General features: G+C 37.5%; 1 protein-coding gene and 1 non-coding gene across 5 annotated transcripts in view; one reads left to right on the top strand and one right to left on the bottom strand.

Moving 5' to 3' along the window:
• The first annotated feature begins 4,608 nt into the window (after positions 1 to 4,608).
• Positions 4,609 to 26,961, top strand: part of LOC129239081 (double-stranded RNA-specific editase Adar) — a 35,165-nt gene continuing 12,812 nt past the window's right edge. For 3 of the 4 annotated variants that reach the window (XR_008581822.1, XM_054874368.1, XM_054874369.1), the window contains exons 1-7: positions 4,609 to 4,905; positions 9,590 to 9,772; positions 11,462 to 11,742; positions 11,832 to 11,982; positions 19,992 to 20,160; positions 26,033 to 26,132; positions 26,245 to 26,724. Coding sequence is in view for 3 of the 4 variants with exons in the window: in XM_054874368.1 (XP_054730343.1) it covers positions 4,623 to 4,905; positions 9,590 to 9,772; positions 11,462 to 11,742; positions 11,832 to 11,982; positions 19,992 to 20,160; positions 26,033 to 26,132; positions 26,245 to 26,724 (1,647 nt within the window). In the remaining variant the exon portion in view is untranslated. The remainder of the gene's footprint in view (positions 4,906 to 9,589; positions 9,773 to 11,461; positions 11,743 to 11,831; positions 11,983 to 19,991; positions 20,161 to 26,032; positions 26,133 to 26,244; positions 26,725 to 26,961) is intronic. The other variant, XM_054874370.1, reaches the window with a different exon arrangement.
• On the bottom strand, positions 14,951 to 15,022 carry Trnae-uuc (transfer RNA glutamic acid (anticodon UUC)). The gene has a single exon. It is a non-coding gene; the product is annotated as a tRNA-Glu (tRNA).

Raw genomic sequence — 26,961 nt, 5'->3', positions numbered from 1 at the left:
ACGTTTTGACCTATATCTCGAGACCCCAGTCACGGAGCGGCATGAAAAATACTCTGAACTAAAGCATTCACCAACAGCTTCCATTTGATACCCATATTGTACATACACATCCGAAGGTTACCCGGGTCTACGTTTTGACCTATATCTCGAGCCCTATCCACCAATAGGTATCCAAACTATACGGTAACCATCTTCAATACCTTCTTAACATTGTGTGTAAGTTTGGTTTAATTCGGTGCAGAAACGGCCGGTTAGCGAACACACACAAAAAGTTGACTTTATTTTATATATAAGATTTTTTTCAGTTTGTGTCCGAAAAATCCAAATATCTTACGGAACCCTATTTTTTTCCAAAATAAAATGTAATCCATGTTACTCGTGGATAATGTAGTTTTCGAATGGTGAAAGAATTTTTAAAATCGGTCCAGTAGTTTTTGAGCCTATTCGTTACCAACAAACAAACAAACAAACAAACAAACAAACAAACAAAGTTTTCCTCTTTATAATATTAGTATAGATAATCTGGTAGATAATTTCATGGTATTTATTTTTTTGAAAGTGTTACATGGTCCAATCGATCATTGCAATTTTTGACTACAGGGTTGCCCATATTCGACGGACCCATCTGGCAACCCTGTATCTTTTGACAGAGACGTCAGATCGCTTAACGACATACCGAGTTGGAAGCGTCAGTCCAAGCAGATTTTTATCATGGATCAGTACACACCACGCGAGCGCTCCCAAATTTTTTAAATTTACATTCAACAAAAGAAGTCAATTGTGAAAACTCAACGTGCGTATAAAAAATTAAATAATGTGAAAAGTGCGCCTTAAACGTTTGTACGAAAGGTTTTCGACTGGTGATGCTCTTTCTTATCCAAAGAGGCCAAATCAAAACCGACCAAGGCGATCGGATGAGAATATTGCTCTTGTACGGGCTAGTGTTGAGACGTCGCCAAGGACATCCCAAAATCGCCGTTCTCAGCAGTTGGGCATTGCTCGGACCACTTTCAAACGAATTATCCGCATTAATTTGCATTTATTCCCGTATAAGATTCAATTGTTGCCTGCGGACAAGCCTCGTCGATTGGAATGGGCCCAAAGAGTCATCGAAATCCGTCGGGTCCGTCGAATATGGGCAACCCAGTACTTTTTCCGATAAATCTGCATATGTAATAAATCTAAATGAGCCCAATCGGGAAGAAGGCAACACAAGCGATGGTAATTTCGCTTCAATTCTTACACGAGCTGTATTTTATAGGCACTTAAGTCAATATCTCTACTTAAAATTTTCCACGTAGTCGAGGAACAAATGCGTTAAGATCGACGACAGGGGTTTCTTCAACACTTCGCCCTATACTTCGCGAACAGATTTATTTTTCAGATATATATTTTTTTTCAAAGTAAATTTCCGCAATTTGGAAGTATTTCCCAACACAGTTTGCCATTCTCAGCTGTCAAATCACATTTATCGATATCGGTTAGTTCTCATGCAACTAAAAAAACACCCGACAGTTCTTGCTGCTTTTCTGCGGTTAAAGTGGTGAGTGTTGCTGATGCTGGTGTTGTTGGTGGTGGTGTATGTGGGTGCTAATGATGTTGCTTATAGTACGTCAGTGGTTGCTCAGCTTTTCCAAGTGAAAGGGGTGACTATGCTGTGTTGTTGTTTTTGTTGGGTTTGATGTTTGGTTGTCGGTTGATGATTTGCTTGTTCCATAACTCTTGGCGTTATCAGTTGGTGTTACCACATATGGAATAACAATAAATTGTAGCGATGACAAATGCGGTCACGAAAACGCAGTAAACAAAAATAAATAAAAGTCAATCTGCGCTGATGTAGCCTCTACCAACAGCCAAAAGAGAAATATGTGGTTTTGTACGAATAAAACGTTTAAAGCATTGGATAAAAAGGAATATGAAAATTAGCAGGAAGCAGGTCTTTTGTTGGACTCCGTTCAGAGAGGCCTCTTATTGGCAGTTAAGAACATTTCAGCTGTTCAAGCCTTAATTGTAACCCAATTGACCATACAGAAATTAATGGGCAAGTAATACTTGGTGGAACAACATCAAGACGCACACCACAAATAGGAGGAGGAGCTCGGCCAAACACCTAACAGAAGTGTACGCGCCAATTATTTATTTTTTTTTAATACTTGGTTGAGAAAACGTGTGTGCAAGATTCTCTATGCAACCCTACGAAGTATGTGTAATGAGAAGAGCAAAGCATCTGTTCAAAGAGAAAGCGAAATGACAGAAAGAGAGGCTGGCATTAGAATCAAATGGAGAAAAAACCAAATAACGATGGCTGCGAGAAAAATTATTGTTGAGTAAATTTAATCAAATCCTATAATAAGAGAAAAATGGAATTGGTTGAAAAGAAAAAAAATTGTGTAAACTTTTAAGCTGAACTTACTAGCTTTCGCACTGACCTTTAAGTTGTTGCTGTTGGCGTGACTGTCCGTGTTGCACTTTGACCTCTCTCAATAACTTCGACCAAGAATTTTGATCTCTTGCAGACGTCTTCCAGTTTTTCAGTCCAATGATCTTGGCGTCATCATAAACATTGTCAGTCCAGGTCATGGACGACCCCTTTTATACTAAGGCACACACAGCTTACTATTGTGGATCATTTTTGCAATTTTGGTCCGTTTCGGTCCATCCTCAATACATACCCAGTCTACTTTAGACTCAGTTCAACTAGGCATTCATCCAAGGATACGGCGTAGGATTTTTCGCTCAAATATGTAAGCTTCTCTTCATCCGCCTTACGCATCTCCCAGGTTTCTGAAGCATAAGTAACGTATGGCCTAAATATTGTTTTATACATAGAATTACAGCTTCGCTCGCTTAGAAAGAAATGGGGAACCCTGAGCCTTGTATAGCGAAAAGAAAACCATGTTTCCTGCTTGGACCCTAGCACTAACTTCTTGTTTGGATGTTACGACGCAGAGATGATACATCTAGAAGGTGATGTCCAAAATAAACAAGACCGGCGTCATGCAAATATTTTTGACCACGCCATCTTTTTAATGAGTTAGTGCTTTGGAAGTTACATCCCTAGCTGACTTCTAGTGAAAACTTGGTGACATTGCGTTCAGTGGAAGCGAAGTTATTGCGTCTAAAGTGTCAGTATGTTTGTGTCATCGATACAAAAATGAGTTTTGAACAAAGAGCTAATATCAAATTTTGTTTTAAAGTCGGTAAAACGTTTACCGAAACATTTGAATTGATGAAAAAAGTTGATGGCGATGATTGTCTGTCTCGTGCCAGAGTTCAAGAGTGGTTTACACGTTTCAGAGATGGTTGTGAGGACATAAATGACAATGATCAAAATCCCAAAATCAGTAATCACCAAAAACTCCATCGAAATTGTTCGTAAATTTATCAAAAATGAACCGCAATTATCGTTGAAATTCATGGAATCCGAGTTGAATATCTCCAAAACATCGATTTATCGCTTTTTAACTTATCATTTGGGCTCAAAAATTGCTCAGAATTCAACATTCGAAAGACCTCATTAAAGAGGTGTTTCCAACATGAACATGAAACTAAGCGTCAAAGTGCCGAATGGAAGGCCCCAGACGAGCTACCGCCCAAAAAATCGCTTTTGGAGAAGTCAAAACTCAAGTCGATGCTCATTTGTTTTTACGATTCCAAGGGAATTGTCCACAAGAAGTTCGTGCCAATGGGCTAAACCGTCAATGCAATTTTCTATTTGGGCGGTTTGAAGCATTTATTGCATCGCATTCGTCGAATTCGCCTTGAATACCGCGAAGGAGGCAGCTGGCGCTTATTGCATGATAATGCACCATCTCATCGATCCACTCTTGTGACTGATTTTTTGACCAAAAATCGCATTTTAACCACCAATCACTTACCGTATTCGCCTGATGGGGCCAACTGTGACTTCTACCTATGCGGAAAATTGCTTTGGCCATGAAAGAAAAACGTTTCGCGTCCGTAGAGGGCTTGTACCGACATCGTGAAGGGCATTCCGGATTACGGTCAATGACCTGAAACACTTTCGAAAAGCTTTTAGATCGCGCTAAACAGTGCATCGCGGCCAGAGGGGACTATTTTGAATAAATAAACCCGACGTTAACAGAACATAGCTCCTGTCGTTTCGATTTTAGCTCAGTCTTGTTTATTTAGGACTTCACCTTGTATTTTCCTTCAAGCCATATTTTCAAATCAGAAAAGAGAAAAAAATTCGACGGAAGCAGCTCCACGAGTATACAGAATAGCGCAGCAATTAATAGCGCTACTGAATGCACTGTTTCATTATTCTAGTATAAGTGCTCTTCTTCTTTATCAAAATGTCTTTGAAATTTATTAACTTCGAATGCCAAAGAATTTGTAGCCACTTGATTTCGGACGATGTGGGCGGTTCTTGTCATCTTCGGAGCAGATGCATTGGGTAAGGTTTGAAGATGACAGGAATGGCATCGATCAGCCGCCTTATACATCAAATCTGAACCATACTGCACTTTTCCTTTGCTTAAACCACCGAGTGTTAAAGGCGACAAAAGTATCGTTTTAAATAATTTCTATTGTGCGTTTTATTAGAAAATTCCTAAATGTGATATTTTCTCTTCTCTTTCCAGGTGGATGGCCAAAAGTATATGGGTCAGGGTCGCAGCAAGAAGATCGCCCGCATTGAGGCTGCCGCAACGGCGCTGCGCAGTTTCATACAATTCAAAGATGGTGCCGTACTCACACCGCTGAAGCCGACCTGTAATCTTGATTTCACTAGCGATGAGCATTTGGAAAACGGTATTGTCAATTATGAGAACATAAGCACGGCTGAATTAGTCCCGCTTTTAGACGCACTGTTCAGGCATGCGAAATTTATTAAAAAACTGACACCCTTCATGCGGGTAACCGATTGTGCATTGAGCATGACAAGCAAGTATTTGTTTTTTATCTGTTTGGTTATTGTTTATTTGATTTTCGTATTTTTTATTAGTTCGTAAATATTTACATTTTTTTATTTCATTTAATTTTTGAAGGTCAATGCGTGTTGTGCTTTTATGAAGGGTTTTTCAAGTTCGAGTTTCTCGACAATTTCGCACCGAAAAGCGCAAGCTAACAAAGCCGCAGCGGTGACTGATTTATCCAGAAAAAAAAAACAAAATTCTTTCATGAGTAGGAAATAATCTAAAGCCGTCATGTGTAGCTTCCTCGGCATCCAAATAGGTGTAGGATATCGGGAGTTTATTTTTCTCGGAAATTTCGTTCGCTGTAAATGTATTGTTAAAATTTCACAGTCCAGAACGAACGGACATTGATGTTTTTATGTTTTGCAGTCGAGGCAGTCGACTAAAGTTTTTCGGTTGGATCTCTTTGTTCTGTTCGACTATTATAATGCCAGAAAATATTCATAATTTTTCAAAGAGCAGTTTTCACAGCTCGACCATTTTCTTAATGGCTTTTAGTTATTTTTGCGTTTCTCGTGCGAAATCGAACTTTACTTGTTGTAAATTGTAGATTTTCAACTTACCAACTGTCAAAAAAAGCTATGGAACCGTAAAACCTATAAAAAAAAAAAAAAACATTACCGTTGCTAAAAAAATCGAACTTGAAAGACCTTGTAATAAAAGTATCTACATTGCCAATTCAGTGTTTGTATGAAAGTATAAAGGAAGCTTAGCCCACTAAATGAGAATTTTTAATAAAACTATTGAGAAATGGGTTTTTGGGGGCAATGATAAGAGGAAGAGTTTGGTACGGGAGCTAAAGCTGATTAAAATGTTTCTTATTATTACCGATGTATTTTAGACAAATATGTTATATAACTTCAGAAAATTTAAAATGTAAGTTCCTTCCTCGCCACCATTAACTGCAACGCACTCCTGCCAGCGTTTGATCCAGCGCTCAAAACATTTCTGGTAGTCTATTTTCGGTAGATCCATCAGAGTCGTTTTAAATTTTTTCTACTTCCTTACTTCCTTTCTGCTGCTAAAACGAGTGTTGGTTTTTGACTCGATTAAACAAAAAAGTATTTGCGACCAAATTAGATGAATGCGATGGCTGTTGGATAGTATTCGTTTAGTGCTTAGTCAAAAAATCATGAATAATGATTGAACTGTGCGACGGTGTGTTGTCGTAGTGCAAAATCCACGTTCGTCGTATTCGATGGACTCACCGTCTCTTCTGAAGCATTCATGCCACTCGTAAACAGCTGATTTCTTTGGAGTACATATTCTTACAGAATCAGTTTCCCAACATTTCTTATGTTTTCACACCACTACATACATTTTCAATGCAAAATTTAATACAAACTCGTTGTTGCAAATTTAAATCCATCTTTAAAAATCGAAAATGCGTTCAGAGGCAGATTTACTCAAACGGCGTAGCTTTTAAAGATGTCAAGCAATGACCATAAAGGAATGTTAATCACAGATGTGCCAAATCACCAAAAAAACAAAAAAGCAGAACTCAAATTAGTTGCCTTAGATCCACACCTGGTGGTTGTTCCGTTGACTTCTTCCCGTACGAAAATGGCGAAATGTGTAAGACATCCTAGCATCTTTCTGTTTCTTCACCAACTTTTTAAGGTATTTAACAAAAAGAAAGAGGAGCATACATTATTTCAAAAGAATTCCTTGCAAATTTTCGTGCGCTTGTCATCTACTGGCCAGAAGTCCTAGGTTCGAAATCCTCCATGATATGCCATAAGCTTGTTTGCCTCTCCATTTTCGGACATAGCCAAATAGCTAATAAAGGATTTATGTTCTAGTTTATTGAAACTACACATACATACACGTATAAAATAAAGTTTCACAGGATTAGAAAATATTCACATTGGTCACAATTCGATGAATAGTGATGATATGGTATTAGTGATTCAGGAGACCAGCAATGTTAATGCCCTCTAATTAAAAGACATTAATTCTTGTATATTTTTTAATGTTCTAATGCTTAGCACTAAAAAAAATTGGGCTGTCTAAAAAGTTTGGTAACAAATTCGAAAAAAGCCATTCGAGCAAAAATTTGGTTCAAATACCGACCGGCACTGAATTTTTTTTAAGTATTGTTTTGCTTGGTTCAAAAACATTTTTACGTTTCAAAATCGGTTGCTCCTATTTTTTCTCTTAATTTTTTCACGCCAACGGCGCCCTTCGAATACATACTTGACCTACCACCGATAGATATTTTTGCAGAAAACCTTGCAGCGAAATCTGCACGAAGTCTAAAAGCCCTAAACGAACTTTCTTATAGGACCTGTGGACATAGCTCAATAAATGGGAACAATAGAGTCAATATGGAAAGAAGAAAAGGAAGGGTTAAGGAAAGCCTTTATCTCCAAACGCAAAACACTTGACTTTTATACGGACGAAATGACTAGTGAAGTAGGCGCTTGAATATACTGTCCAGAATTAGACCTAAGGAAGTCGTATAAGCTTCCAGATCTCTGCAATTTATTTCAGGCTGTGGTTTTCGCAGTTGGAAAGGTAGTAAACCAAGCTTGTGATACTACTAGGACCAACTGCAGAGTAAACTTTTACATACATATGTAGAAGGTCAGACAGCGATTAAAGCAATTGCATGGCTTAGTATTACGTCCAAGATCGTGTACTGCGTCCACTACTCCATTTGGGGAGACACCTTTCCCGGGACTACTTACTGTATTACTTCGGGAGGGCCCAGAACAGCATCCATAAAAAACCCATTCTATTCACTCACGTCTAGGTCCACCATATTTGTAGCCAGCTTTCATGCTATAGGCTGGCCTTCTTGTATCTCTATCTGTGCGGCTTCGTTTTTTTTTTGTCCTGTGTCGAGGTCTATCTTTTTTTAACGTAGTACGCTTTCCATGTATCCTTGCGTTCGAGCATTTCGCTGATTGTGTTGCTCGTCGGGATGTCGCCAATCTGCACCCACAGAGCATTTCTTTCCTCGTGCCATCTGTCTCAACCCAAAAAAAAGTGTGTTCAGCGTCATCGCTCGGCACTCCGCAATATATACACTTGGAATCGCTTACCTTGCCCAGGCGGTATAGGTGTCTACGGAAGTATCCCGAGTAATCCTGAGAGAAACAAAGTAGTTCACTTCCCCAAAGTTCCTTTGGACCCATTTGCCAATTGATGGAATAAGTTCCGCCGTCCATCTGCCCATCGGCTTTGCCACCGCAGCATTTTTTCTTTTTTGTGTCTAGACAAGCAAGTACAGCACTCAGACACAATTAAATGCATTGTACTGCAGTCGTGTTCCCTTTTTAATTTTCTTTAAATCTACTCGAACTCCGAAGAAATCTGAGTAGATCTTGTGGTGCGAAGGAGCTAAGTTGGTCGCTTCTTAACACATCAGTGCCAAAGACCTCAAACCTGGTTCGAGCGAAGGCGGGGCAGACACACAGGAAGTGGTCCGCCGTCTCATCCTCCTCTTCGCAAGCTAGGCAAAGTGCACTGTCGGAGGTGCCCACCTTTTCCATGTGCTTCGCCCACAGAAAGTGGCCCGTCATCAGTCCAACCAGCCGCCTATAGTCCCCTTTGCTTGGTAACAAGAGAAACTGCGACAGTCGGTCGGACATGCCAGGTAACATCAGTTTTGTCCAACTGCAGCTTCTCTCTCAGCCTGCCAAGCTCGCTTGTGGGTTAGAGTAATCCGTTTGCTAGCAGTGGTTTTGATGGCTGCAGAAGGGAGTGGCAGAACGGGCTCCGGGCCAAGGAAGTTGGCCTCCGCAGCATGGTTTCAAATCTCCGTTCCGCGACGCTAGTGATACGGATTTCTTCCACGCATCAATTCGTTCCCGGACCATGAGGCCGACAGGTATCTCTCTGCTGATCACAAAGACTGCAGCGCCAGAGACAGTGCGGGAGGCTGAGGCAACTCTGAGTGTACGTTGCACATCCCCCAGTACTTTGCGCTTGGATTTGCAATTTAGCACAATTCGCCATACATACTTCGCTGCCGTAAAGGAGAATTGAGTATGGGGCCGCCATAATTAGCCCCTTGGCCATTCCTGGTATATATGAACTATAAAAAAATATATGACTCATGAAAAAAATAGTGGTATGTTTATAGTTTTTTAAGAAGAAATCGTAGGAGCTCGCTTTTATAGTGGTTAGGGTAGAACTTTCAAAAATGTGTGGTCGCTTCTCTATTTCAAAAATGCCTTTGTTATCGAAGGCTTTCGCTACTTTATAGCCAACTCTATTATTAGATAATTAAGAAGTGCTTTCCGATGCAGGTAATTATGATATTACTTTTTCTTGTTGAATTTTTTCGTTAGTATCCCTTTTTACTTATTTGTTCGTATTTCAATTATTGCCACCCCCGTTAATTTATCCATTCAATTTACGTTCATAGTTTTATGCTTTTTTTTAATTGTTTTTCTTTCTAATCCCACGTTCATTATGTAGCTTGTTTCCTTCCTTGATTGGTGCCCAATGAATGAATAATAATAATACAAAAAAATTGTTTAATAAGCAGCCGCACAAAGTGTCTCTAAAAATAAGTTAGTTGCTTATCCAATCTACTACGTTTTTTAGCTAGACAAATAAAACCCGAATTCAATATTTGCTCCACATTTCGTACAGCCAAAATCCTTTTATTAACTTTTCCCTATATTTGTATGCCGCATTAGATGTAAATAAGAGCGCGATCACTGTGGATGGGCAGAAGAAAGTGCCGGACAAGGGACCTGTCATGCTGCTCTACGAGCTCTTCAACGATGTACACTTCGATTGCTCAACAGTGGATGGGGCGCAGAATAATTGTCGCTTTAAAATGACAGTAACGGTGAATAATAGCAAATTCGATGGCACAGGTAACAGAAATCAGCAGAGAAATTTTTTAAGTGATTAGGGGTAGTCAGAGGCACGAAAAAATGATTGTTTTCGAAACATTTTTTTTTTGCTTGTCAGTGGCTTTATTTTGCAAAAAATAAAACATAGCATAAATACATTTTGTGTGGACTTGACTTTAGCGCAAATTCAAAAAAAAAAAAAAAAAATTAATTGTAAAAGTTATCGCTGTTTGTGTGGAGCTCGTTTCTCCAGCAATCCATTGCGGTGATCATCACAAGTCCTTGGAAATTCATCTAGAATCAAGCGCACAAGAGAAATTAGTTTATTAATAGGTAAACTTGTGCCTGATCAAAGGTTTTTTTTTTTTTCAAAATTAAATATTTTTCAGATTTTCGAGAAAAAAACCACCAATTACATTAAAAACATTGTTTTGAGAAAAACGCATTTAAAGTTTTGCAATCGAGCTCCAGAGCGCCCGAGCGCGCTTTGTTAATTGTTGAATAACTCGAAAAGTATTTGTCGGATTCACTTCAAATTTTCACACAATATTTTTAAGATATTATGAAGGGTTTTCTAATAAGAGGTGTTATTTTGATATTCAAAGAAAAATGCAATTTTTTAATATAAATGATCGGATGTTTATTTCATTATAAAGAGGAAGGTATGCCGTTAATAGTGGAAAATAACATCAGACAAATGACCACCATGACCACTCTTACAGGACAACATCCTTGTCATGAAATTTTCCATAACCGAATTGCAAAGTGACTGCCTTATGTCCTCGATAGCCTCACGAATTCCATCATTGAGGTCTTGAAACGACCCTGGGTGGGCTGTTGGCGTAGACCTTCTCTTTCATGTGGCCCCAAAGAAAAAAGTCACAAGGTGTTAAATCACAAGATCTCGGTGGCCAATTGTGATCACCTCTTCGAGAGATATCAGGTCAGTCCATAAGTCCATAATCCATTCGTGCGTATTTTACCCATAATTTCACTTTTGTACGATTTTTGCGTACAAAAATTATTCGCGGAATATAACGGAACTATTTATATTTTCTTTGATATGTTGTGCATTCAACAATTGATTTTAATCGCGGATAGAAGCACGTGTTGTTAAAAAATAAAATGGAATCTTCGAACGCGTATAAGAGGCATATTTTGTATTTTTTTATAAAAGTGGTAAAAATGCAACAACTGCTGTTGCAGAAATAAACACTGTTCACGGAGAGGATACCGTGAGTGTAAAGACTGCACAAAAGTGGTTTTCAAAATTCCGAAGTGGTAACTGCGATGAGGAGGATGCCCCGCGCGCTGGTCGTCCTGAAGTCTTTAACTCCGACGCCTTGCTCGAACTCGTGGAAGCTGAGCCAAATTTGACAGTCGATATGATAGCTGAGAGGTTAAATTCATCGCATGGAACAGTTCACAGGCACCTGGTTCAGTTGGGAAAGGTTTCAAAGCTGGGAAAATGGGTTCCGCAATGGACTTTCCGTCGCCAACCTTCAGCAGAGAGTGAATGTGTGTTCTCAGTTGCTGCAACGGCTTGAAAATGAAAGTTTTTTTAACCGTATCGATACTGGTGATGAAAAATGCAAAAAAAATCAAATTTGTGGAAAATTCTGACTACCTCTTACCCCTTAAGTGTTTAGATATTTTTTTATAACAAATGTTTTTATAACTAACTTTTTTCCTTTTTACCTTCACTCATAGGTCCATCAAAGAAGTTGGCCAAAAATGCAGCCGCCAAAGCCGCATTAGCTTCGTTGTGCAACATTTCGTATAGTCCTATGATGCATCCGCAAAAGAATGTGCCATTGCCGATCGACGATAAGACATCGTCTATGGAGTTGCCACAAATACACGCCGACACAATTGGACGTTTGGTATTGGAGAAATTCATGGAGGTCATTAAGGGACAGGAATCGTATTCGCGACGCAAAGTCTTGGCTGGCATTGTGATGACCGAAGATATGAACTTTAACGAAGCCAAAGTGCGTTGTTGTCAATTTTCCACACTACAAATGACTTGCAAATTCGATGTACGATGTATTCTATTGTCTTTCTCATTTTTTATGCACAGGTAATTTCCGTATCCACTGGCACCAAGTGTGTGAGTGGCGAACACATGAGTGTCACTGGCGCTGTGCTCAACGACTCGCACGCCGAGATCGTCTCGCGCCGTTGTCTAATGAAATATTTATATGCTCAATTGGATCTGCAATGCAGTCAGGGTATGTTGAAGTGATTGCGCTCTACTTAACTAAACTAAAAAATACATACTTGTTTGTGTATTATTGAAGTAGACAAGGAGCAAACTACATACATATTTTATGTAGAAACAGTATTTCTGTTTTTTTTTTTCTCTTATTATTTATGGGTAGTCGAAAAAGTCTTTTCGTATTTGTAATCAAACTTCAACTCATTTTTTTTATATTTATAATGAACTTTATTAAATCAAATATGTACCATTTTGGTCGACCACCTTTTGCCATTTTCTTCTAGAGACATTATTCCATCAGTGTAAAACTTTTGTGGTTTCTCGGCGAAAGTCTGCGACAAGTAATTTTCACAGGCTTCTCTTGAAGCCAACTTTACTCCATTGAGGGAGTTCTGCATTGAGCGAAACAAATGGTAGTCCGATGATGCATCAAAACTTCCCAGCAAAGCTCTCCCAGTTTTTGCCGAGTCATCGAAGAATTGTGTGGCCTAGCGTTGTCCTGATGGAAGACGGCGCCGTTTCTGCTGATCAGTTCTGGCCGTTTTTTTTCGATTGCTTGCTTCAATCTCATCAGTTCGGTTGTTGACAACAAAGTGTAGAATCAATCGTTCGAGCAGGCTGGAGCAGCTCATAGTGGATGATTCCTTTCCAATCCCACCAAACACTCAGCATAACCTTTCGAGGCGTGAATCCTGGCTTTGCGACCATTTGTTGAGCTTAACCACCCTTGCACCATTATCTTTTTCGCACATTATTGTCGTATTTGATCCACTTTTCGTCTCCTGTTACCATTCGCTTCAGAAATGGTTCGATTTCATTTCGTTTCAGCAAAGAATCGCAGATGTTAATTCGGTCCAATAAATTTATCACAGACAATTCATGTGGTACCCAAACATCGAGCTTCTTTTTGTAACCAACCTTTTTTAAATGGTTCAAAACCGTTTGATGATGAATGTTTAGTGCCTTGGCGATGTCATGGCAGCTTATGTGACGGTCCTGGTCAATCTTTTCCATAATTTCATCGACTTTTTCAACGATAGGTCGACCGGAGCGAGGTGCATCTTTCACATCGAAATTTCCAGAACGGAAGCGAGCGAACCATTGTTGTGCTACACGAACAGATACAGCATCGTTTCCGTAAACTTCACAAATTTCATTGATGGCTTGCGTGGCATTCTTCCCTTTTTTATACAAAAATTTCAAAATATAGCAAATTTCTTCATTATTTTCACTCATTTTTGAACAGCTATAACTTTTTTTCAACTTCTCCGAATTTAATTTTTTTTTGGTTAAATGAAGCTTGAAATGTCACCTTTCTAACACCAAATGATATGTCACAATGTGATTGGTAGCACTAGAGATAGATGACTCCAACGGCATCTATTGACAAAATACGAAAAGACTTTTTCGACTACCCAATATTATAATTTTTATATATGTACGTATGTATATAAACTTTGCCTTAATTTCGTACACTAAAAAAACCTTCTTAGCATACAAATCTATTGAAATTGTAAATATACATACATACATACATCCATGCATGTGCACACACGTATTGCGGCATAAATGCATATGTATGCAAATGTATGTATATATACATACACGCAGAAATATATATATATAATATTATTCAAAGTTTTCGTTTGTGATAAAGTAGTAGTGTAGTTTTCGTTTTGGTTTGTTCAGCGCACATCGCAAAACTTTGCCGTTTTGTTTGAATGCGGTTTTGTGCTTTTGTTACGAAATTCTACAAATGTGCGTTGCACTATGCAGTCTACAACAACAGCAACGACAACAAGAAAAGTGTGTAAATATATGTATATTACATATCAAAGGCATAGGCAAACTATGGTAGAAATTCGTTTCAAGTAGACTTTACAAAAATTCACTTCTTCCTTTGCGAAAACTGCATTTTTGCAAAAACTTATGTTGGCATGATGCGCAGCTAGCAAATTATAAAATATATATAGCAAATATATAAGTATCTGGCTTTCGCTATACATAAACCGATATTTCACTGCCTTGTTTTCTTGCTTTATTTTCACATGCGCGTACACTCGTACTCGTACACTTGTACAAATTCAGTCTTGCATGCAAACTTTGCTACCGAACAAATATTTAATTTAATTTTTTAACAAACAAAACTCAAACTTCAATTGCATGCGGTCACGTATTTTTTAACTAGAAAACTACTTTGTACAAAAAAAAAAATATTCATAATTATAAAAAATAAAATAGAAAAGAAAAATATTCTCTATAATTAAAATTAAAAAGGAAAAAAACCAAAGTTCACTATAATTAAAATTAAAAAAGAAAAAAATTCCCTATAAATTAAAATAAAAAAGAAAAAAATATTCCCTATAAATAAAATTAAAAACGAAAAAATAAAATATTCCCTATAAATAAAATTAAAAACTAAAGAAACAATTCATTATAAATAACATTAAAAAAAATCGCTATAAATAAAATTCAAACCAGAAAAAAAATTCCCTATAAATTAAAATAAACAAGAAAAAAAATATTCCTTATAAATAAAATTAAAAAAGCAAAATAAAATATTCCCTATAAATAAAATTAAAAACTAAAGAAAAAATTCATTATAAATAACATTAAAGAAATCCCTATAAATAAAATTCAAAACAGAAAAAAATTCCCTATAAATTAAAATAAACAAAAAAAATATATTCCTTATAAATAAAATTAAAAAAGCAAAATAAAATATTCCCTATAAATAAAATTAAAAACTAAAGAAAAAATTCATTATAAATAACATAAAAAAATCCTTATAAATAAAATTCAAAACAGAAAAAAAATTCCCTATAAATTAAAATAAACAAAAAAAATATATTCCCTATAAATAAAATTAAAAACTAAAGAAGAAATTCATTATAAATAACATAATAAAAATCCTTATAAATAAAATTAAAAAAGAAAAATTCTTATAAATAAAATTAAATTAAAAAAGAAAAAAAAAGAACTTCCCATACCGGGAATCGAACCCGGGCCTTCTGGGTGAAAGCCAGATATCCTAGCCACTAGACCATATGGGACACCAAAATAATTAAGCCCAACAGCTAGCACGTGAGGTTACTGTATACACACACCAAACATACACATACACATTTATTGTTCTCTATTTATGGCTCTCCACCTCTTAAAAAAATGTAGCTGCTCGTTTAACCAAAATAGTTTGTGAATCAGAGCTGCCTAGCAAAAATCCATACATTCTGCTGCTGTGCTAGTTCTAATTATCCAAGAAAACTGCTTCTCTACCTCGCCTTTACTTTATTTGAGGTGTTAATTTAATGCGGTTAATCATGTTCAATATTCAAATTCCTCTAAAATTGTTTTTATACACAATTTATTAACTTCATTTGTATGCTGAGTTAACTCAGTTTTCCCGCTAACAAATTTTATGGTAACAACAAATGTAATGTTAACAGGGCCATCCAATTGCATTGGTACATATTTTTAAAGCGTGCATTCGGGCGCAAACTAATAACGGGCATGCATTTCATTCTGTTAGGCAGAGTTTTGGGTCAATCGGGTATGCTTTATTTTTGAGTAAAAAAATATACAAAATGCTCGGAAAAAGTAACATTAAAACAATAAAATTAAAAAATTTAAAAATGCAAATAAATTGTTTTTTTTTTTAATATATTTTATAAAAAGAAATTAAAAAAAAAATTAAACAAAAAAAAAATTAAAAAAAGAAATTAAAAAAAAAATTAAAAACAAAGTTCAAAAGAAATTAAAAAAAAAAAATTAAAAAAAAAAGTTAAAATAAAATTAAAAAAATTAAAAACACAAAAACTTAAAAAACAAATAAAAAAAAAAATTTTAAAACTTTATGTAATAAAATTTAAAAAAAAAAAGCGGATTGGGTACTGTACCTTTGCTTTTCCAGACAAAACTGCGGCCATTCGATCTAAATAAATTGAATTTTGACTCGTCCCCTTTTGAAAGAAAGGGATTTTTCTAGGAGTGTACGCTCTTTATTCGTTACTCTGCAGATAATCTCTGAGAGGGAGTGGCAGAACGGGCTCCGGGGCAAAGAAATCGGCCTCAGAGTCAGAGATCTCGTTACCCGCGATACCCACGAGTCCCGAGACGCATCAGGCTATTATGTCTACCGATATACTTCAGCCTGGATTTACAGTACGCGACTACCCTTGAAGTGGTTGGGGGGCTGTCTAAGGTCATGAGCGCAGCTTGGCTGTCGCTGCAGACACATATAGATCTGTCTCCCCATATGTTTCGCCTACAAAGTTCATCGCTTCTTGAACAGCTTACACCTCCGCTTGAAACACAGATGTGTGCATTCCAAGAGCAAAGTGCAGTTTTGTTTCACTGGATTCCACGTAGACTATAGAGCCAGAGCCGTGCTCGGTCCTGGAGCTCGGTTCTGCGCAATTCCGCCCGTTGTTCGAAACTTTTCAGCATGAAAGAAGTCATGCTGAGGGGTGTAAAGCTTTTGGAGCTGGTGTAGTCATCTCTTCCAACCTTAGGGATGAATCCGACCCTCGCCAACCACCAAGAGCGTGGTATATTGGCCAATGCCAGACATGCAGTGAAAATTTTGTTCAAGGCTGCTGTCACGGACTCTGCGCTTTCCTTCAGCATGACAGGATATATGCCATCTGGTCCGAGCGACTTGTAGCCGCCGAAAGATTTGATGGCAAATCGCATGGCGACCTTATTCACCACAAATCTGGCAAGGCACCAGTCATGCCGAAAAGCTGCATGTAGCAGCACTGACAACAGCCTCTTTCAATAAGGGCTGCTACCGGCCGACGTTTATCTGATTACCTGGAAAGTGAGATTCCATCAGCAAGCTGAGTTTCTCACTTTGTCACTCCGTGAAGGAGCCATCAGATTTCCAAAGTGAACCCAGCTTTGCAGTTGGGTCCCTTTTCAAGATCCTAACCAATTTCGCCGTGTCACCCAAAGATTCAATACCGCTGCAGAATTCTCTATAGGATTCCCGAATAAGCATCTTGTAGTTTTTCTGAACATCACGGTATCGCTCCCAATACTCAGCAAGGTTAGTCTTGAGGGCGCGGTTTAGAAGTTTTCTCGACTCACGCCTCAACATCTGGAGCTCTCGGTTCCACCAAGGAAGGAGTCCGGTCAGGGAGAGGTCGAATTGAACAGGACGACTCAAAACATTAACAGTTAAGCCAGCGTTTCTAGGTAGAGTTTTTCAACAGCCCGCATGCCCTGTTCTTTCCGAAGTCTTGGTAATGCTTTCATTAGTTTCACTTTATTTTGAAGTTAACCAGAAGTTTTAAAGTGCTAAACATTCCAACCCTGAGCTTTTCAACTGTGCGTCGTATCGCCCTGACGCTTTTTGTGAAGAAAGTCACAGTACAAAAAAGATTGGAAATGCCTGAACTTCTCTTTAAATAATTAAAATACTTATAATTAATAACTAAATATATAAAATAATAATAATTATTAATAACTAAAATATCTTTTGGAAAAACCTAAAAACTTCTTGGGAAGCTAAAGTGAGCTCTAAAGTTAGTTCAGAAGACGATTTAAAGCGGGAAATATGTACAAACGGTAGTCGATTCCTAGCAAAACTGTAATGTAAACCTAACGCACAAACATATTTTGATTATTTCTCAAATAAATATCATACCTTAAAGGGATTTTCTGGTCTAGACGCCTTAATTTTCGGTATTTTTAAAACTAAGATAAAAAATAAAAAAACATTTTTACTATCCATTTTTTTTAATGGTTTTTTATTAATATTGGAAAAGTATAAAAAAAAATTAGTAAAAAAAAAAAATAAAAAAATCGTGGAATTACAGGCCGGCGGAGTGGGGGCTACATAAAAACGGTACTCCATGGTTGACATGACTCCAACCCTTGTAGTGATCTAAAACAAACAAATTAAAAATATTCTGCATTAGTTAGGATGTCGCTATCGGATTACGCCAAATCCAAGAAAAAAAAATTCGCAAAATGGCGTCAAGTTGAAAAAAAAAAATTTTTTTACCCTCTTTTTTACTTTTTCAAATTTTTTAAAAATACTTCAAACTTAAATTATTCAAAATCCGAGGCAGGCGCGATAGACAGATGTATAATAAACAATTCTTATCAAACTTCAAAGCGATCGGTCAAGTAGAACTGATCGGTCATGCCGACCATCTCAAGAAAAGTAGTTTTGAGAAAATCGCTTTTGAAGTTTGAGCAACAATTCCAATACCTAAAATAACTTGGATCATAATATTTACTACTCACTCTGGATTAATGGGCGATATATTTCCAGGTATATATTATAGAAATATAAAGTTTATACATACAGTGGCCGACAGAAGTCTACACCCCTCCCTTTCGTTGTTTACAAAGTACAAACACTTGCAATTTCATTTGAAATCTTTTTCTAATCGAATTAACTAAAACAAATCGCAAACACAGCGTTGACAAAAGTCTACATACAGAACCTAGCTTGTACTCTGATATCCTATGTTGTGGTAACGGTAAAATACCGTTAGTCTATTTTTTTCCTTTTCTCATGTTTGTTGCTTTGCTAATATTGAAAATTCAAAAATATTTTCGGAGTTACAGAAGAATTTGTGAGCAAGTGTCGAGCAGGTATACGAGCCGGATCGCTCGAAGTGCGATTTCTCGGTTTTTTTATTTTTCGATTTTTCCTAATTGGCGGGAAAGATAGGGAAAAAGTTAAACGAAACGAGGTAACATTGATTCTATTCCGAATTAAATTCTCTTCTAGTTGAACCTAAAAAACCTTAAGAAAGTTATGATTAACCCACTTTTTAAACAATCTAAAGTGAATTTGTTTTTCCAAAAAATGAATTTGTTTTTAATAAGCGAAAAATTGTTTAATTTCTCACTTTTTGTTTAATTTTCTTGGTTTAACTAGAAGCTATACTGTACTAAAATATTTTTTTTTGTGTTTTTGGTTTCTGATGAAAATTGCGACCTGCATCTCTCCCGCCGCACGACACATGCACACTCGAGGCGCCTCGGCAAAATGCTTGTACCAGGCATAATATGACATATATTTTTTTTTTAAATTTGAGAAGACTGTAGAAATATATAACAATAAAACCTGAAAGTTTCGTTTCAATCGAATACTTCTTTCCTTCCCGAAAAAATCGTTTTTTTTTTGAAGCCTCTAAAGCAGGCCCCAACCCATAATGATTAGAAAAAGCTTTCAAAGAAAACTGTGTAAACACATTTTTCAGTAAAGTTTTTGAACTTTCAATCCAGTGGAAATGGAGAGTGTACGTAGACTTTTGTCGGTCACTGTATATGTATAGAATAAATAAAGGTTGTGTGGGATACAAAAGATTCTCTGGAAAGAACTAGTCCTCAAGTCATCCGGTAACATCTGCCGTTCATTGTGTGATTCGCTTCACTCGGCCGACTTAGACGCCACGTCACAAAATCCGCTGTATCTCCGAAAATTATTCGAATTTTGAACAATCCGTTGAAGGACATATTTTTGAAGGTCTGAACTTTGAAAATATGCAAAAAAAAAACATCGATTTTTTTCAAATTTCTAGACCAGAATACCCCCTTAAGTCTATTTTCCAACTATTATTTATTAATAACTCATAAATATTTAAGCTCTTCTAACTTTTTTTCCAATAGCAAGCATAGAAAAAAGGCCGGTAGCGTAAACAACAACTACTTTTATTTTTTAGCTTTATTTTTTAATTATCTAGACGCCTAGTTTGCATTTGAAAAAACCCAAAAAAAAAAACAATCGATTACATTTTCACATACTTAATTAACACTTGGCATTTTTTTCTCTCAAACCAACTCAACTCTAGAATCTCCCACCCCACTTAACTTAAGCGTATACTCGAACAACTTAACTACTACAATTACAATTACATAGTACATACTAGATAATATTTTAATTATTATTAATGAAAATTAACAATAATACAACAAAACATGACATGCGTCAAACAATTAATCTCGTATTTACTAAAGTCGCATAAACAAATTTTTCTTTTTTTCAACTTTTGATTTTTATAGCCACTGCAAATCAGTCGATTTTCGTGAGGAATCAAGACAATGGGCAATACCCGTACAAACTAAAATCCGGTGTTCATTTCCATTTGTACATCAATACAGCGCCTTGTGGTGATGCACGGATTTTTAGTCCTCACGAAAATGACACTGGTGTTGACAAACATCCAAATAGGTTGGTAAACAAAATCAAATGAAATTACAAAATTCTTAAAGTTAAACAAACTAGACTACTACTACTAAGTATTTGAACAAAAAGACTTGCAAAAAAATTAAAAACAAAAAAAAATTAAAAAAAATGAAATAAAACTCATACAAATAAGTATTAAAAGTCACTGTTTGAGGAACATTTGAATTGAGTTATGCTTCCCATTTTGTTATTTGTAAGAAATTTATAAATCGATGTATGTATATACTATATACTACATATTTATTTTAGAAAAAATTATATTTGAATTTTTGAGTGAGTACCAATCGAATTAAGTGGAGTAGTTAAAAAGTGAGATTCGCGTATTCGATGTCACGGCATGATTTTTACCCACCGCCGCGAATCATCAAAGTGCTTCGATAAGAATAGAAATTATTGAAATTGACCATTATTCTAATCAGCGAGAAAAGTTGGGCCACAACCCGACGAATTCATACATTTCACGCGCTCTCGTTTTATAGATCTCAGAAGTGCTTTAGAGAGGCATTACAAATGCTCACGGAGATGCTATTACTACTTATAGATATCTTCTCTTCATTAGTTCTTCCAGATTACCTTCCACGAGAAGTTGTAGAACCACTTCAATGCGATCTTTGCGATACTGCAGGCCTGCAGAATGTTTAGGGATCGCGGAAGCGAGGGAGATATCAACATTTTGTCCGCGATCAGCTGCGATCAAGGCTCTGACGATGCCATGGTGCAGAACCAAACTAGTCAACTCCTGTAAGGAGGAGATCAAATCTCTTGCGAGTGCAGGTAATATTTCTCTGATCTGAGTTCAAGGGCATAGGAACATAGAGGGAAATGAAATTACTGATGAGCTTGCCAGGAAGGGATCGACTGAATTGGGCTCAGCGGTCTCCCACACGATCATCGGTATCCCTTTGACTATTGTTAAAGAAGAATTGCACAACTTATTTCTCAGCAAAGCATTGATCAGATGGAGCTCCATTTCTTCGTTTGGTATTTGGAAATTCCTATGGCCCCAGCATAATAGACGGAGAACGCAGATAGTCCTGGAGTTATTAACGATAACTAAGCCTCGATAAAGATTAAACTCTGGTAATTTCCCTTCAACGGTCTTAGATTTAGATTTATTTGAGGTTTGCACTTCGACAGTACGGTCTTTTGCGTCCTCTACTCATCACTGTATGTCATCCAACCCAATTTCCTTATTAAACTTAAGATAGAGCTGGGTTGAACTGAGCATATGTGCCTTTCTTCCGGCTGGAAATGTCGAGATGTCTCAACCCTTCCGCGAAGAAGGTGCATTGGAGTCTCCTAGCATTGGTTACAGAAACGAAAAGAGTGAAACATACCCCGTTTATGTGCAGATGACTACGCAGTCTGCGATGGCCAGTGAGAACGCCCAAGAACATTGTCATTTTATCCTTAGGGAGGCTTATGAGATTTTTAAATATCTTTTGGTGTACGCCCCAGGATTTCGTCTGGTGTAGTCCCATAGTTTGGTGCCAGCTAACCGTTCTTAGCCTTAGCTCTTCACTTTTAAGCATCTCTTGAACGATGTGTTGTCCCTTAGCAAGGATGAACCCATAAACTGTTGATACAAAGGTTTGTTGATATGTGCGAATACGTTTCTTGTGTATAGGGTGCGTTTTATGTTTCAGGTCCAGCGAATTTTAGTATTTTGTTTTTTAATAGCCAGCTTCAAAAGCATTTTTAGATATCCTGTTAAATCTCTGAGATTCATAATCATCCTCTGGAAACTCCCTCGTGGCAATGGATGATCGGTCGTTTGAGTTATTCCTAATGTGCGGATGCACCCAGTGTTTCCTTTTTCTTTTATTTCGCCTCCGAAGGAGTGTAACCAATTAAAAATGCCATAAATTTAGTTTGGAAAATTACTTTTATCCGATGTGAAAATAATACAAAATCAAGAATCAATTTACTTTTGTTCGATATGACCACCTTTTGCCTTGACTATGGCCTTGAGACGGTCCAAAAATGAATCCCAAGCTGCCAGAATGTGACTTGCAGGTATTTTGACCCACTAGTGGACAATGGGAAGTTTCAGCGCCTCGAGACTGGTGAATCTTTTAGTTCGGACTTTGCCCTCCAAAATGGCCCAAAGAGAATAATCCAACGTATTCGCGTTTGGTGACTTTGGGAGCCATTGTGCGGACGTTAAGAAGTTTGGAACGTTGTTTTTTAGCCATCTTTGGTTCACTCGAGCTTTGTGAGACTGTGCCGAGTCCTGTTGAAACGTTAGTGGTCTGCCACCGAAATTTTTGTCTGCCTACGGCTTCAAAGCAACTTCCAGCATACTTTCCCGATAATATTTCGCATTTACCTTGACGCCAGGGTCGATGAAAACGATTAGAGAGCGCCCATCTGTGATTACAGTGGCCCAAACCATTACCTGTGGCGGGTGTTGCCTCCTGGTGTCCAATCGATAACTCAAATTCTCGTATGAATGGTCGGTCAAATAAACCCTATAGTTTTGGGAGTTTACGAATTGCTCAATTTGAAAAATTGTCTCGTCAGAAAACAGAATGTTCGGAAATTGACCGCTTTTGGCCAAGCGAATCAACTCCTTCGCTCTCGAAAGTCTGACTTGTTGCTGCTTTGGTGTGAGATAATGCACCTTGTGGATCTTGTAAGACTTAACGTTGAGATCATTTTTCAGTATGCGGCGTGTGCTACGGTCAGATATTTTCAGTTCTTTCGCCATTTGATTGACACTTGGTCGAGGATTTCGCCCCAGTCGCTTCTTCACAAAGCTGCAGTTAGTGGTGCCGTAGCCACAACGCCATAGCTGCAGTCATAACCAAAGCCGCAGTATTACAGCATTTCTCGATTGGTCATGTCGTAACCATAAACAGCTGATATTGAAGCAGAATTAATGACATTTTATCATAAAACACGGATAACTTTCCGCTAAACAATATAATTTTTCGTCCTTCATTTCTAATATTCAAACTTTTATCTCAAATATCAAAAGAAATGTAAAGAATTTTACAGCTGCTTACGGTTGCTAGGAAAAACCGAAATTCCAATAGATATGCGGCCACGGTTGTGGTTACGGCGTAATAGTGCGTCACCTAGAACCGTTTACAGTTATGCCCATATGTTTAAGAACAGCTGATTGCTATGGTTGGGGTCATGGCTATGGCGGTACAGCACCACTAATTGCAGTTTTAATCAGCTGATTTAAAACAGTCTTAAGGGCACTTCTCTACTTCATTTTGTGCAGGATGTAATTGAGAGAGAGAATTGTATGATGTAAATTTCTCTCAATCTCTAAGTGACTTCGATTTGCCTTGTTTTATCAAAAATTGAAAATTTGGTTGCGATATAAAGATAAAATTTTTTTTTTTATTGTAATAATTAATGGAAATAAATCAGAGATGACAATCATTAGTTCATTAGGTGAGGTTAGGTTGACGTGCCTGGCTGAAAGCCATCACATAGACCTATTGGTCCTTAGTAGTACCAGATTTAGCTTGACCCTCACGTTTCCTTGCAGTAGGCTTTTTGTAATAAGCCTGCGTCTTTTGCGAATCTAAGTAAATTCTGAAGCTCTAACCCGGAGATACAGTCTAACCTCTCTTATTGTAGAGCTCCTGAACATTTCATTCGGGTTCTAGCTAATGCAGGGCAAGAACATAGAAGGTGTTCAAGAGTTTCCCTCTCTTTTAGTTTATTGCAAAATTGCATTAGTTAATTGGTAGTTAAACATTCTATGCTACTGTTTTTAAACATCTTCTTAGGCATTTTAAATAGGCAACACATTTTTTGCCTTCACTTGACTCCATAAAAACTATTTATTATTATTGGGGATTGGACCAACCTGCGCTTTATGAGAGCCACAAAATGGTTTTACGAAGAAGAATAAATGAGGTTCCCGTGTCCGCGCAGTGGTATCACAACGCATCTCTAAGGTCTGTACGACCAACTAGCAACAATAACCCAACCTAACTTAGTGGTAGTTTGAGATCATAAGCTCTCTGCGAGTCTTTCAGTGATTGGTCAAAATAAGAGTGGAAAAGAACACTTGACATTGTAGATTGGCGCATAAAAAGTTCTTCCTTCAGTCTGTAAAATGCACCAGAAATGAGTGCCGACTAGGAACGGCAGATGAATTAATTAAAAACAAAAAAAATTTTGTGCCAGAAATTTCCTCGAAGATGTGTTATTAACTGCTGAGAGGTGGTCGCTGTTAGAAATCTCTTTTTATGATTTTGTCTCCTCATAGGGCATTAAGTCTAAGATCTATTCGCAGTATACTTTCCGCACATACCTAATTGACGACTGCCTCAAACATAAGAGTATGACTTGTTACTGCGGCAGAAAAATGTGTCCCTTGCCTTTGGCTTTGTATCGTTAATCATCGTTACTTCGTTAAAAAAAAAATAAAAAAATAACTTTAAGTAGAGAAATATCGACATTTAATTAATTGTTTGAGATTCAGTATTCGAGACAAACCGACTTGACTGTGAGATTCAACTAAGTTTCATGCATGTGGAGGGTACATCAATACGATGAAAAAGTCGGTGGACTCTTTCACGCTCAACGAATGTCAAATGTCAACTGACAAATGTCTTCTTCTTTTTGATTGGCGCGATAACCGCTTACGCGATTTTGGCCGAGTTTAACAAAGCGCGCCAGTCATTTCTTTCTCGTGCTAACAGGCGTCTGTTGAACATTCCAAGTGAAGCGAATTCCTTCTCTTAGCTAAGTCCTTCTTCACCTGATTTTTCCAACGCAGTGGAGGAGGCCTTCTTCTTCCTGTGCTACCACCAGCTCGTATCGCATCGAATACTGACAAATGTCAACCGAGAAAAATGGCGGCCAAACAAGATGGCGGACCTAGCTCTCAAGAATGATAGAATAAAAGATTGCGGCTATCAGCGAGGCGAGACGTCACACAGGTGCTGTTGCGTGAGAGAAATGTGAAAATGAGTGCTCTGAATGCGAGAAGAAGAAGAAATTACACAAATGTCACACGAAACGTGACGTCAGAAATGTGAAAATGAGAACTCTGAGTGTAAGAAGAAGAATAAATTATACAAACCTGACACGAAACGGGATGTCGCACACAAATCTATTCTGTCAGATCCATTGAGAACGAAATAGCTATACGAGATGGGCGGCACCTTTTTTTTTTTTGTTTGTTCGTTGTCCCAGACCTGAACCATAAAATGCACCCTATAGTTTTGGTACTCACTCAAAAGCTGCTCAAAATTCGAATGGAAATACAAAGAATGCTAAATCTACTCCAGATTTACCACTCTTTGTCCCACTATACTACAATTTGCATAGTGTTCTATTTTGAATTTTTTACACTTGAAAATGCGTGTCAAGGCGCAAAATAAAAAAGAAAACATTAAATTAGGTATGATCTGTATTAAAATTTATTTTATTTTACAAAATGTACAATCGATAAATGAATTCTTTCTTCTCTTTTTTCTCTCGATTTCTTTTTTCCAATAATTTAAATATTTTAATTTATTTTTGAAAATATCATTTTTCCGTTACTCTTTTGTGTTCGCTTCTGTTGCATTGTTGGTGATTTTGCTCATGTCCCTACTGTGCCACTCCGCTGTAAACTACTGCGTCTGCGTGCGATCGCTGAAACTGCTATAAAAAATAATAAAAATGCGATTAAATGACTAATCATCACCCGAAATCATATCAAATCAAATTTTAATTTGAAATGTAAATTTTCGAAATGCCATTTTGAATGCGACTTAAAATAATCCAATACCCATAAAAAATTCGCTGATCGCTCGCATTTTGTGCGGCCGCTGCTGCTATACTTAATTGCTCTTGCTACTTATCCAACGCTTATATGGCATGCCATGCCTTGTAATGGCAGAAAGGCGCGTGGTCAATTGCGTACTAAAATCGAATCGGGTGAGGGGACTATACCGGTTAAAAGCAAAGAGGGTCTACAGACATGGGACGGTGTACTGCAGGTGAGTATCTTTTAAACTTTTCTCTCTTCTTTTTTTTTTTGTTTTCAACCCGAGATTGCCTTTTACTTCGACTTTTGCCAACTTAAATTAATATATTTGCACTTCTTCGCAGGGCGAACGTTTGCTGACCATGTCCTGCTCGGATAAGATTGCACGCTGGAACATCGTGGGCATACAGGGATCTCTGCTGGCCTCCATTATAGAGCCAATTTATTTGCATTCCATAGTGTTGGGCAGTCTATTGCATCCCGAGCACATGTACCGTGCCGTTTGCGGCCGAATAGAGAAATCCATACAAGGTCTTCCGCCTCCCTATCATCTGAATAAACCTCGCTTGGCGCTAGTCACATCCGCTGAGCCGCGTAACCAGGCTAAGGCACCGAATTTCGGTATCAATTGGACCATTGGGGACAGTGAGGTTGAGGTGGTGAATTCACTTACTGGCAAAACGGTCAACAACCAAATATCACGCATTACCAAGCAGATGTACTTCATGAAGTATGGCTTTTTGATGAAAAATTTGCCTGGCATACCAAATCGCAAGCTGACTATCGATTACGGGCAAGCAAAGGAGAGGGTTAAGGACTACCAGGTGAGAAAACACTTTTTTTCTTGTTCACTCGACAAGACTTGCGTTGCGTTGGTTTCGATAATTTATTTGATTTCTGACAGGGTAGGTGATTAGCCTGCCGCTAAAAAACATATTTTTGTATAAATTTCAAGTTTTCATTCGGTGTTTTTTGGCTTTAAAGTATTCACTCTATAGCTTCAAACGTAGTGGAAATATTTGGAAAAATTTTAAAACTAAAACTGTATAAAAACTTTACAT

This window comes from Anastrepha obliqua, chromosome 2 (genome assembly GCF_027943255.1).
Source record: "Anastrepha obliqua isolate idAnaObli1 chromosome 2, idAnaObli1_1.0, whole genome shotgun sequence".
NCBI lineage: Eukaryota > Metazoa > Arthropoda > Insecta > Diptera > Tephritidae > Anastrepha > Anastrepha obliqua.
The sequence above is the reverse complement of the archived record's forward strand: the minus strand, read 5'-3'. Positions and strand labels throughout refer to the sequence as shown.